At 44.9% G+C, this 13,422-nt stretch overlaps 1 protein-coding gene across 5 annotated transcripts in view; it reads right to left on the minus strand.

Moving 5' to 3' along the window:
* Positions 1 to 13,422, minus strand: part of DGKD (diacylglycerol kinase delta) — an 80,095-nt gene that overhangs the window by 58,234 nt on the left and 8,439 nt on the right. For all 5 annotated transcript variants that reach the window (XR_012160825.2, XM_073360184.2, XM_073360183.2 and 2 more), the window contains exon 2: positions 256 to 366. Coding sequence is in view for 4 of the 5 variants with exons in the window: in XM_073360184.2 (XP_073216285.2) it covers positions 256 to 366 (111 nt within the window). In the remaining variant the exon portion in view is untranslated. The remainder of the gene's footprint in view (positions 1 to 255; positions 367 to 13,422) is intronic.

Raw genomic sequence — 13,422 nt, forward strand, 5'->3', positions numbered from 1 at the left:
GGAGAGGTAGGTCTGACACACAGCATCATTGCTGGATTCCCAAAAATCCATTGTGTTTTAAACACAAAGGAGCATAGTATTTCAAACTGTGCAGCTGAGTAAATGGAGGCTTCTGTTGTGATAAAGCCTACGGACAGACACCTCAAAGGCCGCTGCTCTCTCCTGGATCGAGGGCTCACTGCTCACATACACCCACACACCTCCATCCTCCCAGCAGCCCTTTCCTCTGGCTCAGATGCACACTCAGCACCTCACCTTTGCAGTTTTTGCGTAGTAGAGCGTTCGTCCTCGCAGTTTGAAATATCGCCTCTTCCAGCGCTGGAATGAGCTGGTCTGTTTCATCAGCATCCCCTCTTTTATGACAGTCTAGAAGCCAAGAAAATACAGGGTGAAATTTTATTCACACACAACCCTCTCCAATACACACCACAAGACGACTACTCAGATTTATATCAATATTCTTAGCACCCTCTGCTGGAAACCCTTCACAAATTCATTCAATTGAGCAGGTGATTTTATCAACGTTTTGGACTGTAATAGAAAACGTAACACATTCTGGGGTGGCATTCAAGCCCTGACACTATGATGTTATGATTTTACAGGGATACAGATCCTAGATCTGTTCAGGTGATCTTCTCTAGGTGTAACTGTGATGCAGCATGTATAACAGCCATACTCACTGGATCACACTCCAGCCATGTCCAATCAGAATCCTGTGATCTTAGAGTGACTATGAACACACACACCTGGTTACACCAGGCCTGTTCATTCCTGCCATGTGAGGCCATCAGCATTTAACTAGTACAGGAGGTAATCTGCAGGCATACAGGGGTGAAGAGAGAAGCAACAGCAAGGCAGGAAAAGTCTCCAGCTTCAACATTTGGCATTTTTCAGATATTCTTGGCACTGCCTCAGTGCTCTCTGGCTGGCTGCCATTTCCCAGGGCTGAACTGCCAAAACTCTCTACGCACACTGCTCTGGTTTTTTTTCATTGCTCCATAGCTAGAATGACACACGAGCATAGACACACCCCATACACTCATTCACATACTATGCATATGAAGGCTACACAGATATATTTAGTCCACATTCATTTAATCTTACATCAACAAATACATCTGTTACTCCAGCAAAGGGCAGATCCCGGATAGCAAGAGCTACATTAAAATAACCTCCAGGTTCTATCTTTAAAATAGAAAAAAAGCAAAAAATTTAGCATCAAGATTTCAACATTATCTTACTGGCTGTGCATATATGCTGCCAGTGCTTCGGAACAGCAACAGCCATAGTGTGGGGTCTCAATGCTCCAGAACTCTTTCCTCTCCTCCAACGGAAACATATTCTCCAGTAACCCAAATCTGTCAGTGACAGAGTCCTATCGCATAACACCCAAGTAAGAGACAAAGAACAAATGCTTTGGTAATGCTGTATGACAGGTTATTCTCTAACTGTAGGCTAGGAAAATGACACACATTTAACATACTAGGGATCTCAGCGAAACACAGGCTTAAAGAGTCAGGTCAACTGATGAGTATCAATTAAGACATAAACCTTACCCTCACTGCATAGTTGCTGACAAGCTACTACACTGATGTGAAATACATCAGAGAGCTGGTGGAAAAATACTCTTGTATTATTCCAAGGATTTAATGCTTTTTTTTTTACAAATCCTTACAAGGGCACTAAAGTTGCTTTTTAAAGTGCTTAATCTGCTGTGTAAAGCTGTAATGTGGGCCCTTGCTTTCTGAAACAGCTGCAGATTTTAATACTTTCTGCAAACTGGCCTTTGCCAAACTCAAAGCCCAAGTTTTCTCAAAAAGCCCTTGGAAAGAGTACTGACTACAAGAAACGTCAGTATGACCCAGTACACACCTCCATAGCCTTGGGTCAAGCTAACCTCAAACTAGAAAATGATAATGGGGTGGGTGGCAGCACACTGCTCTTAATACTCTCAATGAAAACCCTGTGGGACAAGAGTGGGCTCCTCCATACGTCCAGCCCAACCACTGTGTTCAATAGTGCCCTTCTACCACTGGAAGGAGAGGAGAAGAGTGGTTTCTTGCCAACGAGCTCATCAATACCTCCCCATCATCTCTATTTGAGGTTGAAGAGGTGTCTCTACCGCTAAGCCCATCTAAATCCCCACCCCAGCCTGTACCGCTGCAGCGCTTCTATGTCGAGCTGGAGAATGTACAGGCAAGCATAACTCCACTCTGCCACAGGCCCATCCTCCACTATCTACAAACCAGGAGATGCTGGCTTGTAGGCCCAAGTACTCCCGCAAGGCTGAGGCCTGGCCACTAGTGCTCTTTTCCCTCAACAGCTCCACCCTAACAGACTCAGCTATTGATTGAGATACTAGCTGATTCACTGACAGTGCCTAACCTCATTCCAGCCAGCAAGACCAGAATCTGTATTTTCTTGAGCACTAAAAGTAACCAAAAATTGTAAAACTAAAGACAAAGCCCTAACTGATGAGGAAGGCACCCCTCTTCCGTCTCAGCTCCATGCTCCCTAAAAAAGGGGTGCCAAAAGACATTCTGGAAATCCATCTTCCACATGTCACAATGGCAATATATGCCGGAGGAATACACAAGATTAGAAAGACCAGGACTATTCAAAATTTCATGGCAGTTTGAATGCCGTGGCTCCTCATTAGCTCAGTACACTACAGAGAAGCTCAGAAACAAGACCGGAGGGCTGGCTTAGAGGTGGTGCTATGTAGCGCTGTGCAGGAAATCTGTGTTCAGTTACTGACCCTGGTCTGACCCCCCCCATTGCAAGAGGGGCTGGACATCCCTAGGAGAGGGAGTAGCTAGAATCACTCCCATCTTTAGATGCTTAGGAGGAAGGGTGATCTAGAAGTAGGGTGCTAGCCTAAGACCTTCGAGACCTGGATTTAATCGCCTGCCCCACCACAGTTCCCTGTGTGACCTTGGGCAAGTAACTTAGTCTCGTTGTTCCCCACCTGTAAAAAGAGGATAGCACTGCCCTGCCTCACAGGCGTGTTGTGAGGATAAATACATTAAATATGGAAAGGTGCTCAGATATTGGGGGCCATAAAAATACTTAAGATGGACAGATAAGGGAGCAACATCTGACAGACTTTGCCAAAAGTCCTCTGCAGTCCTTCTTGGTCAGAAGTATTTGGGGGGGGTGGGGGAGAGAGAGAGAGAGAGAGAGAGAGAGAGAGAGAGAGAGAGGGCGCATGGAAAGATGGTGAGAGGGGAGAGATTCTTGGGATTCTGACAGAAACAAGGAATAATCTTTTCCAGTCCAGGAGGACGGGGACAGGGACGGGATGGGACAGATACCAAACAATGCCAGGCTCTGAGTTTGGTGTCTGGGAGAGAATGAGACTAATCATCTAAAGGATCCCTGGAAGTAAATCCCAGAGATTCCAGTGTCAGCACTCAAGCAGGAGGCCTGCTTAAATGATGCCAACAGAAACCAGAACACACCAAGTGGGTTATTTCAACCTCTTCTTCCAGTGCTCCTTGTTCTAAGACACACCTGCTTTGAGAGCAGCCAGAATCTGAGCCTTCCAGGCTCAGCCCACAGCTTCCTGGCTGGCTTGAACTCTTCCCCAGCCTGCAGTCAAAGTACAAGTTAGTCTGTAACAGAACGGCATCTCTGCTTTTTCTCAAAATCCCATTTTGTTCCGCTCACTCCTTCTACCTTCTGTACTGCTGCTCACATCCCGCCCCCAATCTGATCAGGATGCTCCCTCACCTCCACGGACATCACTCACCTCTGCAAGAGACGTGCACTCCTCCATCTCCTCCTTTAAATCAAGCTCTTTTTTAAAAAAGAAAAAAATACCCTACAGAGTGGTCACCTCACCCCTCCCTTAAGAAGCAGTTTATGTCACTCTAGTGTATAACTACAGAAAACCTCAGCGCTACATAACTCAGACATGAAAGGCCAGTGAGAACCCCACACGGTTCTTGCTCTTTCTCACACACACGGCTCGGGAGAGAATGAGCCTCTGGTTTAGCGCTGCCCATCTCTGCATGAGAGCTGTTCTATTTATAGGCAAACAGACAGCTCAGTAAAAAGTTTGGTGGGTTTGGGCGGAAAGGGCTGGCGATAAGATCAAGATGACTTTATAAAACTTTTCAGACTGCTGCTTTTTTTGTACTGTTTTCATTTTACAGTCCCTCTCCACTGACAGTGGAATGCCAGTGAGTAAAGTTTGCTGGAGAGAGGGCCACGCCCTGTCAGCAAGAAGACATTTAATGAAGATAAACTAACACCTGGTCTATGCTACAGAGCTAGGTCGAGGTAAGGCAGCTTACGTTGACCCAATTGTGACCGTGTCCACACTACAGCCTTGCTCCCGCTGACCTAACTGCCCTGCTACACCGTCATAATAACTCCACCTCCACGAGAGGCATAGGGTTTATGTTGGTGTAGTTAGGGCAACCAGCCAGAGCCTGGCTCCTCCTCTCCCCCCCGGACTCCTGGCTCTGATCCAGGCTCCCAGCTCTGAGCCTGGCTGTCACCCAGGCTCCCTACTCCTGGAGCCTGGATGGCTGCCAGGATCCCCGTGGGGAGCGGGGACGCAGCTGTTCTCCTGGTATGGAGCTCCATGTGGAGCTGAGAGCCCTGGCAGCAGTACCCAGGCTCCCAGCAGAAGTGGAGTTGAGAGCCTGGGCTGGGCTCCCAATGAGGAGCTCCACAAGGAGCTGAGAGTCCAGGATCTCAGCCCCTCACACTGCTCCTCTTAAGTCAGTGAAAGCACTCCTGGTGAGGACACGCATCACCGACAGAAGGAGGGTAGTGTGGACATGAAAAACCACTGGCTGTAATCTGACCTAATATAGATTGACTTAAATTTGTAGTGTAGACATGCCCTAAGAAGCTGAGGTAATCATTTCTTTCCCCCATCACAAACACACCAGAACTTTTTAAAAAGCTTGTTAACTAAGGATCTACAGCAGTGGTTCTCAACCTGCAGCCTGTGAGCCACTTGCAGCCCAGTCAGCAGAGCTGCGGCCTATGTGACATCCTCAGGGCCATGGAGGTAGTATTGGATTTGACATTGTGGGCCACATATGCAGCCCACAATAGTAAAGAGGTTGAGAACCACTGAATTAGGCAAGTATCTAGATGAGGTGATGTACCCCCTGGAAGAACTCTGCTTACCCCCAGGAGTACACATATCCCTGGTTGAGAACTATTGATCTACACTGACCAGACAACTGTAGTTAGTAACCAACTGTTTCCGAGTAAGGTAGGGGGGAAAAAAAGAAAAAAGAATGTAGCCTATTGTTCAGTGCTGTACATTGTGGGGAATCCTTTTAAGCCACTGTGGTCATCAGCTGATGCTCTGAAGTAAAATGGAATTTCATTACTTGTATCCTCTGAGGAATAACTACATTGGTCATAAGATTATTTGGGTTCTATTTTCAGTCCAGCTACAATATCTGGCTGACATCTTGTGGCAGGATTCCACAGGCTGCCTATAAAGTGTGAAGGGCAGAGTATTCCCTCATATTTAATTTACCCTGATTTGTTGTTAGTTTTATCAAGTAAGCCCTGGTGATTTAGTTAGGGGCAATGTAAGAATGTTCCTGCAACAGATTGACAGTTTAAAATAATGACATACAAAGCAGATATCCTCACATACAATGTTGAAGGATGTGATTAGACAGCTAGAAGACCCCACAACCCAAACAAGTACTCCCAACACCTGGACTTTTCTGCATATTCCATGTGTTTGTCTTTAGAATGTAAGAGCTTCAGGGCATGGACTGCCTTTATTTTTATGTATTGTGCAACTTTAACCACGGTGCTGGTCCTAAACAAGTAAATAAATAAAAAGAATAATAATTAAAAGATGAGTAAGAACTGAAATCCCTTGAGCAAGGGTTCTTTGATCTCTTGTCAGCTTTGGCAACACTAGGGAATTTCACTAAAAAGTTACCACCAGTTTAGCTGTATCAATGGGGTAGTATTTCTTCATAAAATTCCTAGTGTAGACATGGTCTATAAAGGAGCAAATTCACTTGCTTTAACTGAGTTTTTAGGAAGCTTGACACCTTTACAGCTGAAAACAACAGTCATAGTTCAGCCAATCATTAAGATAATGAATATGCACTGCATGAGTCAAATATTTTGTCAAGAAAAATGCTGTCAGATTACTACCTGATTACTAAAAAGAAAAGGAGTACTTGTGGCACCTTAGAGACTAATCAATTTATTTGAGCATGAGCTTTCGTGAGCTATAGCTGATTAGTACAATCAGATTACCTCTGCCAGCTTCCCTCTCCAATGGTCTCATTGCTGTTGCCACTAGGACTAGATTGTATCCAGCCAAGAGTTTTCAAGAAACTAACATGAGATGGCTGAGCAGCTAACCAAAATATGTAATCTATTATTAAAATCAGATATCATACCGCAGAATTAGAGGCTAGCCTTTGTTGTACCTCAGACAAGTGAGCCTTACTTACCTGGTAAATGAAAGAAATGATCAAAGATACTGCTTTGGGCACTTAAACACACATATGGAAAATTAGTAAAGTAGAAAGAAATGTGATCTAATGGTTAAAGGAGGGACACCGAGCCCTGGTCTACACCTAAGTTCCTTCTGAGCTGCAGGCTATAAGGGCCGTGCAGGGGGGAAGAGGCTCCCCTCCCCCAGCCCTGCCCAGCCCCACCCCACTGGAGCTGCAGCAACCAGGGAGAGGTGCCACTTTCCCAGCCCAGCCCAGCCCAGCCCAAGCTGCCACGGCCGGGAAGAGGCACCTCTCACCCGACCCTGAACTGCTGTGGCTAGAGAAAGCTGGGGGAGTCTTCTCTCCCCACTGCAGTCCCGGGGCAGCCTGCATCCCAAACCCCTCATCCCCGACCCCACCCCAGAGCCCACCCACCTTGTAACAATGCTGATCCTGGCAGGATCCAACTGAGTGCCAATTCAGGACAAACTGCTTCAAGCAGGGCAGTTACAGCCCAAGGCTGGGGTTTTCCCACCTCTAAGGCAAACCAAGCCAGCCAAACAGAGCAGATTTTGGTCTCACCCCACTGGTTAACCACAGGTCACACAAGCAATTCCCTTAGACACTCCAGTTTCCCAGTATCTCCACCAGTGCCACTCATTATTGGGATGAACGGTTATGAAAACCAATACCCCAGTAAAAGAAAAAAGGTTCTCTCAATCCCAAAGGACGAAGCTGCAAACCCAGGTCAATATACAAATCAAATCTTACCCACAAATCATGCTGTTGCCAAACCTTTAGAATCTAAAATATAAAGGTTTATTCATAAAAGGAAAAAAATATAGATGAGAGCTAGAATTGGTTAAATGGAATCAATTACATACAGTAATGGCAAAGTTCTTGGTTCAGGCTTGCAGCAGTGATAGAATAAACTGCAGGTTCAAACCAAGTCTCTGGAGTACATCCACATCTGGGACAGCTTTCAGTCCTTGGTTCAAAGCTTCAGTGTAGCAAAGTTCCTCCAGAGGTATGAAGACAAGATGGAGGAGCTGCAGCAGCTTTTTATATTCTCATGCCATGTGGTCTTTCTTTCTTTGTTCCAAAGACAAGGCATGGCATGGAAAAACCTCAAGTTCTGTCCATAGGCATGTCTCTCCATACCTTGCTGAGTCACAAGGCATGTCTGCCTTCTCTCAATGGGTCAATTGTATATCTGATGGTCCTTAATGGGCCATCAAGCAGGCTAGGTAGAGCTGCCACCAACTTGTCTGGGGTGTCACCCAGAAGCATAGCACAAATTTGAAATACAGACAGTATAGAGCCAATACTTATAACTTTAAATACAAAAATGATACTGGCATTCAGATTGCATAATCATAACCAGCAAACCATAACCTTGTCTTAAACACCTTATTTGACCCCCTTTATACAAGATTTGGTGCCACTACGGGACCTTGGTTGCAACCATGTTCTATATGGTCCCAGTTCAAGTCAATAACGTGACACCCCTGCGCACCCCAACCCTCTGCCCCAGTCCTGAGCCCCCTCCCACACCCCACATCCCCGGCCCCACCCCAGAGCCCATACCCCGCTACATCCCAACCCTCTGCCCTAGCCCTGAGCTCCCCCCCATACCACAATCCCCTCATCCCTGGCCCCACCCCAGAGACTGCACCCCCAGCCAGAGCCAGCCCACCCCCCCCCAGCACAACCCTGAGCCCTCTCCTGCTCCCCTATCCCCTCATCCCTGGCCCCCCGCAGAGCCTTCACCCCCCCCCCGCACACCAACCCTCTGTCCCAGCCCTGAGCCCCTTTCCCACACTCCAAACCCCTCGGCCCTACCCCCACCACACATCACCTCCATATTGGTGCACATAACAAAATTCATTCCACACATGGACATAAAAAATTAAAGGGAACACTGATCTACATTACAGAGTTAGGTTGACATAAGGCAGCTTACATCAACCTAACTCTGTCTATACTAAAATGAAGCTCCCACCAATGTAGCTCACCCACTACACTGAATTAATAACGCCATCTCCGCGAGCACAGTGCTTCAGTCGATGTAGTTAGATCAACTCAGTCTCAGTGTAGACAGTATGTTGCTTACATTGACTGTTGCTGCCTTTCATACGCCGTCCCACAATGCCCCACACTGATAGTTAAATTAGTACAAACACTGCTGGCGAGCATGCGCACTGCCGACATAAGGAGCGTAGTGAGGACATGCACAGTTTAATTTTTGTGGTGGCTGTAAGTCGATGTAACTTAGGTCAACTTAATTTTGTACTGTAGACATGCCCTCAGTTAGGACGCCTCAGCTCTGTTCCCAGTTCTTATACTGAGATGTGGCTTATTACCAGAGAGATTACTGATAAACTCAGGAAACTGAGTAGCAGATACCACCTCCTCAGTCCCCCCAAAACCTGTGTGGCGCATATAAAAAGCTCAATATTCTTCTGTTGGGTGGCTGGGGGAGGCATGCCACCCTTCCCATTCTCCGGTCAGCATGTCTTGGGCTGGGCCAGCCCAGGGCTGTCTGGGCTGGCCCAGGGGTTGGGGCTGCTGGGGCCGGTCCGGGGCGGCTCGGGATGCTGGGGCCAGTCCGGGACGGCTGGGGCCAGTCTGGGGCTGCTCAAGCTGGCACGGCTGGGGCCAGCATGGGGCTCCTTCAGCAGCGGGGGAGGGGAGACTTGAGTTTCCGGTGGATCCAGGGCTTTTCCAGCCATGGGGAACGGGGTGCTCAGGGGCGAGCCTCCCTGAAGGGGGTGTCCACCCGCCACCCATGCTTATTACAACAATCTGTAACCCACTAACCCATCTTTTTGTTTTGTTTTGTCCTATGAATGCACAGGTGTTCACAGGTCACTCTACCTTGAATCGTCACTTACAATATGTGACAGGTTTCAGAGTAGCAGCCGTGTTAGTCTGAATTCGCAAAAAGAAAAGGAGTACTTGTGGCAGCTTAGAGACTAACAAATTTATTTGCGCATAAGCTTTCCGATTAAGTGAGCTGTAGCTCACGAAAGCTTATGCTCAAATAAATTGGTTAGTCTCTAAGGTGCCACAAGTACTCCTTTTCTTTTTATAATGTGTGCTAACTATTTATGCTAAACAATCTGTTCCACCTTGCATTTAGCTTTGACACTCAGAATGCCATGCCAGACCTGAAAAGAGCTCTGTGCAGCTCGAAAGCTTGTCTCTCTCACCAACACAAGTTGGTCCAATAAGAGCTATAATCTCACCCATCTTGTACCTCTTGAACAAGTCACTTAGGCTTTGTCTACACTAACACTTTTGTCGGTAAAACTTCTGTTGGTCAGAGGTGTGAAAAAAACAACAACACATCCCCGACTTACAAAAGTTTCATCGACAAAAGTGCTGGTGTGGACAGCGCTATGTTGGCAGAAGACACTCTCCCGCCGACACAGAGGGACAGCGCTCTTAAATCAGATGGGAATAGATTAACAGTCAGGAAATATGGGAAATGTTGCATCTGTATGGGAAAGGAAAACTTACATGCCAACACATCAGTCACTCAGCTCCCTCATAAGACAAGCCCAATCAGAGAGCTTCCAGCAAAGCCATTAAAATAGATGAATACTCCGGTCAGCCTCTTACAACAAAGAGAATGAAAAGCCCATCACCACAGCCTGACACAGGATGGGTTAGTAGCTGAACAACTCCTGGTAGTGCTACTGCTTAAACCCTTTTATACCTTCCACAGGCTCCAAGCATCTTTCCAAAACACATTTATCAGAGGATATATGTACATAAAGTTCAGATCAACCCAGCAGCTACAGCAAAGCTGAAAGATAAGAGCTCAAATCCATGTAGAGACATGTCTAAAGCCAAAAACAGTGGCTTAAATGTTATCTGAACACTAGTGTATAGAAGAGAGATTTAAAAGGGTCCTAATCCTTTAGTGTGAGCTATGTAGACTTAGATCAAACATGAGATATATTGTATCTTCGACCATCTTACACAATACATAAAACATGCTAAAACATTCCTTGTGTTATTAGGCTGCAAGAACTCCATTACCTCTACAACACTGCAGCACAGCAACAAAGTGCACTCTCTCTCTCTCATGAAAACTTCAGCTCTGGAACATGACTATTGAAGCATATAAGAACCTCCAGTACTAACAAACAATTGCATTGCCTCTATTATACTGCAACCTGGCAACATTACCTTAGTTCTCCTACAGCACCAAATCTGGAAAGCTCCAGCACTAAAACATGATTGCATTACTAGGGCTCAAAAAAATGCATTCATCAGAGGCAAGTCAAATTATTGCCCAAGAATGCTTTTTTCCACCAGGCCTGCCTGTCATGCCTCTCATTCTGCCCGCTTTTAGAATGAGTAGTGCATTGATCACAGGAACATTCCATGCTCCCTTTGATACAGGAATAATGAACACACAAGACGAAAGCACATCCAGGAACAGAGCAAGGGTTCTTGACCTCAAAGTCACAACCATCCAGCACTTCCCCTTCTGCTAAATAAGAGAGGAGCGGGCGGGGCTGTCTTGGCCAAGTGGGAAGGAAGGGTCAGTGGGCAAGTCCTGGTATGGTGACGTGAAAAAGTTGAGAACTACTAGAATAGAGGAAAGACAAAAGAGTCATATCCCAAGGAAGGAGGGAGACAGGAGTTCTGATTCCCCTCAATAAGTATCTGGAGGGGCAAGGAGACTAGTGTAACATCCTCACTGCACACCAGGGTTTCTTCAATATTGCAGCAGCCTTCTTCAGTAGCTGATAGATTTAGGGCCAAATCCTGCTCATTTTACTCCACATAGTTGTCCTATTGACTGCAATGAGACTACACCCATGAGTAAGGTGTAATTCAGACATGTACTTAGTACTGAAAGGATCTTGTAAATTTTTGATCTCTGTTACTTTGTAACAACTGTTTTTATCAAAAGCTGTTCAGTATTTATGTATCAACTTGTGCTTTTAAGTCCATTTTTTCTCATTTACTTACAAGTTGCCTTTAAAACATTTTTTTTAAATTTTTCACTGTTTGTAATGCCCTTTCAGAAAGCTCAAAATACCTCTGATCACCTCAAAACACCTTGATCTCTGCAACAGCAACTTCAAGGGAAATCAACATAGCTCTGATTTGTTAACTTGCATCCACAGTACCAGCAGAAGAAGAGAACATTGGTTTAGCCAGGGACCCCAAAATATTGATCACTGAGACATTTTTTAAAATAAGACCTGTAGATCTCAAAAAGGCAGAATGCAGATAGACCTTCCTCATGAGATAGCCATTTTAAAAGCAATGAACTCTTCCCAGCCACCCAAACCTCATTCCTGCACAGTCTTTCTAAGAAATAGTGAGTGAACAATATGAGAGGAAGGCGGCCTGTGATCAGGGCACTACATTTGTACTTGAGAGACCCCAGTTCATTAAGTTTCACTGGTGAAACTGCAGAGAGACTAAACTAGACTAACAGGGCTGCTACTCTGAAACCTGTCATCTGAAAGCAATGGGTTAATCAACTATTATAAAAAGAAAAGGAGTACTTGTGGCACCTTAGAGACTAACCAATTTATTTGAGCATAAGCTTTCGTGAGCTACAGCTCACTTCATTGGATGCATTAATGCATCCAGTGAAGTGAGCTGTTGCTCACGAAAGCTTATGCTCAAATAAATTGGTTAGTCTCTAAGGTAATGCATCCAATGAAGTGAGCTGTAGCTCACGAAAGCTTATGCTCAAATAAATTGGTTAGTCTCTAAGGTGCCACAAGTACTCCTTTTCTTTTTGCAAATACAGACTAACACGGCTGTTACTCTGAAACCTGTCAATTATTATAATTAGCCATTAGGGCATACAAACAAGCTGAAGTCCTCAGAGGATTCTTCTGCAAAAGCTTTTACGTAAACTCTTATAGTGAAACAAGAACCAGCAACCTCTCAGGGAGAAAAAGGGCAACTAATAATTTAATATGAAAAGTTAAAATATTTAAAGTAAATAAAGTTGAAACTAAAAAGATTTTATAAAGCAAGGATAAAGAGGAGTATGTTTTGCTTGAATTTCATTTCATTCTGAAACTTCTGTGGCTGCTATTATACTATGTAATGTATATAGAGCCTAAACTTTCAGAGAAACAGGGACTACAAAAATCCATTATCTCACTTCTATTTTCTTTTAGATATCTGGTGTAGAACCTTCTGTTTTAGAAATAATCAAGTTAGATTTGTAATTAGAGAAAGAAAATTAACCCTGCTCTATGAAATGACTTGCTACTAACTTTTCTAAACTGATGATGTAGGGTTAAGCTTTTAAGATTTTGATTTATAATCTGGTGTTAATTGTAGGCTTTGGTAAAAAGGAAACTGTGCAACTGGCTGAGGTAGCTTTTTTTAAAAACTAGATTTTTATTATTAGCTACAGGCAGATGTAAGTAGTGTTTAGTACACTGTCTCTACTTTTGAGGGTATATTTATTCCAAAATGTAATTTTCGGCAATGTAGTCTTAAGTAAATCTTTGTCCTCAAACTATACAAAGGTTTAATGTTGGCTCTCTAGTTCCTGGAACCTGAAATACAGTTAGAAAGAATGAGAAAAGCTGCAAGTGTGTGTGGGTTTCTGTTTTTTATTTTAAAGGAAGTAACAGCTGTTGCTCTCACACAGCATTCACAGATTTCCAGCAGTAAGACAAGTTCTTATTGCTTGTGCCAAGGGCAATGCATTAGTGATATGTTTCCCCAAAGTCATCAGTACAGATGAAGCTTAAAGGACATGAACAAACTAACGGGTGGAGGGCATGGGTAACAGCTAATGTACGCTTGATTTAAAGGGCATAGCTACAGTCACACCAATTAAACAGGTACTAAGAGCTCTATTCTCCTTGCTCAGTGCTGAGTGACGCATTGACCTGACCTGTGCTGTTATCCACGTAGGTTACTGGCTCCCCATTCTTAGAAATTTGTGCTCAGGCTGTCTGGTTTAGGTTGCAAGCTCACTTCA

This window comes from Lepidochelys kempii, chromosome 9 (genome assembly GCF_965140285.1).
Source record: "Lepidochelys kempii isolate rLepKem1 chromosome 9, rLepKem1.hap1, whole genome shotgun sequence".
Taxonomy (NCBI): Eukaryota; Metazoa; Chordata; order Testudines; family Cheloniidae; genus Lepidochelys; species Lepidochelys kempii.